The following is a 6000-nucleotide window of genomic DNA, read 5'->3' as shown; positions in this document are numbered from 1 at the left end:
TGATCCCATCAGTGCCACCATCTCGTGCATAACTACCAGCCTGGCTTCAGACCATAGTGCAGCACGGAGACGGCTGCTTTACCCATCGTAGATTATACCCACCTGATCATAGATGAAGATGACCCCTGCCTCCTGATATTGCTGGGTCTATCTGCTGCCTTCGACACAGTCGACCAACCCAACCCTCGTCCACATCCTGGAGTCTCGATTAGGATTGACTGGCAATGCCCTGGACTAGTTCTCCTCTTATCTTTCTTTTCTGTCTCTATCACCTGCGGAGCCCCCTAGCGTAACAGCATGTCTCATCCAGGTCCTGATGAAACTTATTGCCTCCCTTTGAAGGCCCGCGCAATCTTCCCACCAGCTGCATGATTTACAAAGCCATTATGACCAGCAACCCCCCTCCACACCCATTTTACTTGACAAAGAGCGCCCCATCTCTGGGGGTTCATGGCACACCCGCAGCCAGGACACCGTCAGACTGGAGGCTAGGAGTTGTAAAACTGAAATAAAAATAAAGAAGCCGGATTTCTATTTCTACACCCAGTATCGGGAACAGCATTCCCTTATCCACCAGGACCGCCCCAAAGCTGCTTCATTTTAGAAAAGGGGTTAAAGCTGCACCTCTTTAAAGAACATTGCATCACAATGCAATAACAGGCCATACACCAGCTGCCTCTCTTGTTACTTGCTGGCTGTATGATTGCCACTAACTCTGTACTGTGCTCCATGGCACGGGTCACGCACTCCAAATTCATACAAGCAGTTTAGAGACAACGCCTTCCCCAGCAGTACATGGACACTGCCTGCTGCTTCTGACGCTCCGTGCCCCTCAAGCCAGGACGGCCTCCCACAGGTGACTGAATCTTGCTGTGTGGGCCCCCATGCACTGGGAATGCGCTTGCACACACTGCACAACCATTCCGCTGGGATCCCCCTGGAGAAATCCATCCATGGTGTCCTGGTAAAGGAATGCAAAATAATAAGTCATTACAGGTTTGGTAAGTCTGGGTGAGACCTGTCACTCAACGCATTATGTAAAAAAAAAATCCAACACCCTGTCAGATGCAGAAAGGTTCTCTGTACTGTGATATGTGAAGTATGTTTTTCACCCTGTAAGATGCATTCGGGACCTCTGTACAATGATGCATATGGTAAGTTTCACCCTGTAAGATATGAGACCTTTGTACAGGGATACATAGGGTACGTTTCCCCCTGTAAGATGCATACGGGACCTCTGCACAGTGGTACATATGGTAAGTTCCATGATACGTGAACCTTTTCTCAAACATACTTTTAATGCTCTCGTACCTCATAGGTACTATGCCTGGTCACACATGCTGTTATCTTTTGGGGTACGGATCCTATATAAACTACAATGAATAGGAAACCGTCATCTATTGATACACACTAAAACAATCAACTTTTGTGCAAGTTCAGAATTTGCCTGCCAAGATGTTCGAGTTTATTAAGGGAACACTTAATAAACTGGCTTCCCCTTGAGGCCAGAATACAGCTGAAAATGGCATGCATCACACACAAGGCTCTATACGCAAACTTCCCCTGCTTATCTAGCACAGAAACTAGTGGTATCTGGAGGAATAAAGAACTCCGGTCCGCCAGAGACCTCTTGCTCCAACCTGCCCGTTTTCGGGAGAGAAAAACCTACAATCGGGCTTTCTCCGGGGCCATGCCAAGAATTTGGAACTCTCTCCCAACCGCCATCAGAAGAATCCCTTCTCTGGCTCGTTTCAAAAAGGAGGCCAAAACTTTCCTCATGGGTAACTTCCTTGCTTAATCTCTGCCTTCACCCACCACAGAGAGCCTGATTAGTTTACGACTATCGCCTTACCCTCAGATTACCTACTCGCTCCACCAAGAAACTGTTGGGCTTTGCACTGATTAACTGTAATTGTAAGCCATACACACGTGTCCCTCCACCCCCAATGTGCCCAGCACCCCTGCCCCTCTCCAGTTGTTTGTATACTTCTGTATTTCTAAGCCTTTTTGTTCACTTCTGTAAACCCTGTAGAGCGCTCTGATACCCTTAGGGGTCAAGTTTGCGCTCTGTAAAACACTAAAATAAATAAATAAACAAACTTACAAATGTAAGTAGAAAATACGTTTTTATTTCACAGAGGTGGCCTGTTCTCTATGTACGGCCCTAGGAGTCAACATTCACGAGCGTTACTCTTGCTGGTGTATACTGGTTAGTCTTATATTTTGATGTGTTGTTAGTCTGGTCGCTGATACTGGTTGTTTAAATGCTCAGCAAAGTTTGAGGGTGTTTCACGTGAACATTACTTCGGCTTTGATTGGACCCCGTCGGTATCTCCTTGGAAAAGGTATTGGCTGCCAGTGACGGAAAGAGGTGGCATGTATTGGCTCGCCTCCACGTCTGTGTGTCCGCCCGTTCCATGGGCATACATGCAAAACTTCATATCACATTGTGTCCACAGTGTTGCTGAACCGCCCTGGTTCATCTGATGCTTTTAATTATGTCAATCGTCTCCAAGGATCCTGTGTGTGTCTGAAAAATTGTCGTCCTCAAACGAGTCCTGAAACATAAACAAAGGAATGTCAAATCCCCAATAAACAAAGGAATGTCAAATCTGCAATAAACAAAGTAATGTCAAATCCCCAATAAACAAAGGAATGTCAAATCCCCAATAAACAAAGGAATGTCAAATCCCCAATAAACAAAGGAATGTCAAATCTCCAATAAATAAAGGAATGTCAAATCCCCAATAAACAAAGGAATGTCAAATCCCCAATAAACAAAGGAATGTCAAATCCCCAATAAACACAGGAATGTCAAATCCCCAATAAACACAGGAATGTCAAATCCCCAATAAACAAAGGAATGTCAAATCCCCAATAAACACAGGAATGTCAAATCCCCAATAAACAAAGGAATGTCAAATCCCCAATAAACAAAGGAATGTCAAATCCCCAATAAACAAAGGAATGTCAAATCCCCAATAAACACAGGAATGTCAAATCCCCAATAAACAAGGGAATGGCAAAACCCCAATCTTCACTATGGCAAGTTGAAACCTCGCCAGTGGGCTATAATTTACAAAGTTCAAAATGTCTTTTCTTAATATTCCTGGACTTAAGAATTTGCCTCACAGACCGGATAAGTCGTTTGCAGTCGCTGTGCTGGGCATTCCTAGGCTTGCTCCTGCATGGCAGCAAAGACCGTTTTGGCCCTGCGCTATAATGGTATGTATCGTAATAAGGTGGCAATACCTTACTTTACATTTTAATGCAAACCTTAGAAATTCACTGAAAATAACAAATGCTAAAGTGAAGTTATAGTTGAAGAAAAAGATCGGTTGAAAAATACCATTTTATATTCAAAGAACCACTGAAATTCACCAGTTAATGTTAATTGACGTAATTATATCTTGCCATGGACAGTCATGTCATTAAGAATGTCCGTTCAGAAGTCATCAGTGGTGTTATCATAAAACGTGTCATGAGTGATGTAATATGTGAGGTCATAAGCAGTGCATGGAAAGTGGCAAGTTATCGTTACTTAACGTTAATAGTTAAAGAGTTCATTTTTTCATCAGATGCAGGAGGCTTTCCTCCAGGAAACGAATCTGCTTGAGATAGAGGTGCACAAAGTGGGGAAACTGGAGAGATCAGTTCTATTCCTCCACTTTCTCATCCTATGTACGAAGAGTGTCGGTCTGGATATCTCCTGATGGACCCTTTAGATTGAAATGTAGTCGGACAGGCATTGAGGGCAGATTTCTTCTACTCTGTGCTGGATGTTAGATATGCTTCTTTACCAGAAATGACCCTAGCACAGATGATAAGGACTTCTCCACCTCGCTGTAGGAGTTTCTCACGTTTGTGATGGTCTACTGGTCTGGCCAGGAGAATTTAATTATGTTAAAAGGCACTCACCCAGAGTGGTTACTAAACCCAACATGACTGCTGCCCTGAAAGATATGATGGAAATATCAGTTGCCTAGACACATGGAGAGCATTGCACCTTGATGACAAGGAGTTCTCCTGCCTTACGTGGATCCATGATACCTATGATCGGCTCGATCGATTATGCCAACAATTGCATACCGAATAAAGTTAGCAAGATATTTTATTTATTTATATATATTTTATAAAGCGCTTGGTTACACTAGCAAGTGTGTCCCCGCGCAAGATATCTAGCGTGGTTTCTATTAGATCATGTGCTATTGCTGATAGAATATGACCCCAGCGAATGTAAGATTTTTTTTTTATATTTATCTTTATTAAACCGTTTTCTTGACAACACACTTTGATGTACTGAATCATTTAGCAAGTATTGGTGAGAGTATTAGGTACATTGCTAGTTATCAATATAATCTTTTCAGTGCAGCAGGGATTTAACATAATTCCATCCCCCCAATATTCCATCACTGTTTTGAGACTTCATCCAACTCTCCCCTTCATATTATCCTCCACCTTGTGAACATTTCAGGTCCCTCTGTAGTCCATCCACCTACCCCATATCTTGCCCCATTTCCTCGACCATCCCCGTCCTTGACATATAATTTGTTCTACTGCACAGCACCAGTCCAGTTCCGTCTGCCACTCTGGAAGCATGAACCATCGCCCATAATCTTGCAATGTATCCTAAGGGCAACTGAACGATCTCGGAAATCCAACCCGGCCTCGGATCAGCTAAAGATCTTCAGAACGGTAAGGAGCTCCTATAACAAACAAATCACGAGCGCAAAGGCCGACTACCTCAGATCTCAACTTAACCAAGCCTCTAATCGTCCCAGGAAATTCTATGAAATTGTTAAACAACAATCGTGTGACGCTCCTACTCAGTCTAACCCAGGACACAGCCCTCCTTCTTGCAATGCTTTGGCTACATATTTCTCTGAGAAATCATGACTCATCAATATTGAACTGGAATCTAAAAAGGCCTCTCTACCATCCTATTGCCTTGCGCACCCTTCACCCGCCGCAGAACAGCCTGATCCATTTAGTCTGAGCACCAAAAACAATGCCTCTTGGGACGCTTTCACCTCTTTTAGCGAAAGAAACATCAACAAAATTCTTCAGAATATCAACCCATCCAATCACTTCAATGACCCGCTGCCACCTTCCATCTTCAAAGAAAGAAGTCCTCACCCCCCTCTGGACAAAGATTGTCAATGCCTCTCTGTCATAAGGTATGATCCGTGACTGCCTAAAAGCAGCGCAGGATTCCCCTATCCTAAAAAAACCTAATGTTGAAAGTGCAGACCTTAACAATTTCCGCCCTATCTCCAACATCACTACTTGAAAAATGTGTCCAATCTCAACTTTGTTCTCATATTGAACATTTCCAACTCCTAGACCATCACTAATTTGGCTTTCGGAGCGGACACTGCACTGAATCGGCTCTCATTCATGTTTTTGATGACATTCTAAAAATGCTCGACCACAACAAATCCTGCCTCCTAATCCTACTTGACCTTTCCTCTGCATTTGATACTGTAAATCACAACTTACTTTCAGTTCTGGAACACAGGATGGGCCTCTCTGGTCTGGTGCTGCAATGGTTCTCGTCCTTCCTCCACAACAGATCCCAAAGAATAAAGGCGAACCACTCCCTATCCCAGCCCATGCCCGTATCCATGGGTGTCCCCCAAGGGTCCGCCTTATCGCCCATACTATTCAACCTATTCTTGGAATCACTTGCAAATGCACTACACTCAATAAACATTCTCTTCCACATGTACGCAGATGACACAAAACTTTACGTGAAAGTCTCCTTCCCTGACAACTCACATCACTCAACACTATCCTCGTGAACACTCAAAATTGGCTAACGGAGAACCACCTCCTACTCAACACCTCCAAAACCGAATTCTTGTTCATTTCTCCTCCAAAACATATCCTCAAGGTAGACCTCTGGATGAACCATCTCGCTGCTTTCAACTGCCCCCCCCCCCGTTATTATTGACTCAGCCAAATCGCTCAGAATCACCCTGGACAAACACTTAATTTTGA

The 6000-nt window shown here is 43.9% G+C and overlaps 1 protein-coding gene across 1 annotated transcript in view; it reads right to left on the bottom strand.

Moving 5' to 3' along the window:
* Nucleotides 1-2109: 2109 nt before the first annotated feature.
* The window catches only part of STAB1 (stabilin 1), a 769578-nt gene continuing 765687 nt past the window's right edge, over nt 2110-6000 (bottom strand). The window contains exon 70 of the mRNA XM_078661896.1: nt 2110-2558. Within this exon, the coding sequence (XP_078518022.1) occupies nt 2502-2558 (57 nt within the window). The 3' untranslated portion in view covers nt 2110-2501. The remainder of the gene's footprint in view (nt 2559-6000) is intronic.

Source organism: Lissotriton helveticus, chromosome 9, assembly GCF_964261635.1.
Source record: "Lissotriton helveticus chromosome 9, aLisHel1.1, whole genome shotgun sequence".
Classification (NCBI taxonomy): Eukaryota; Metazoa; Chordata; class Amphibia; order Caudata; family Salamandridae; genus Lissotriton; species Lissotriton helveticus.
The sequence above is the reverse complement of the archived record's forward strand: the minus strand, read 5'-3'. Positions and strand labels throughout refer to the sequence as shown.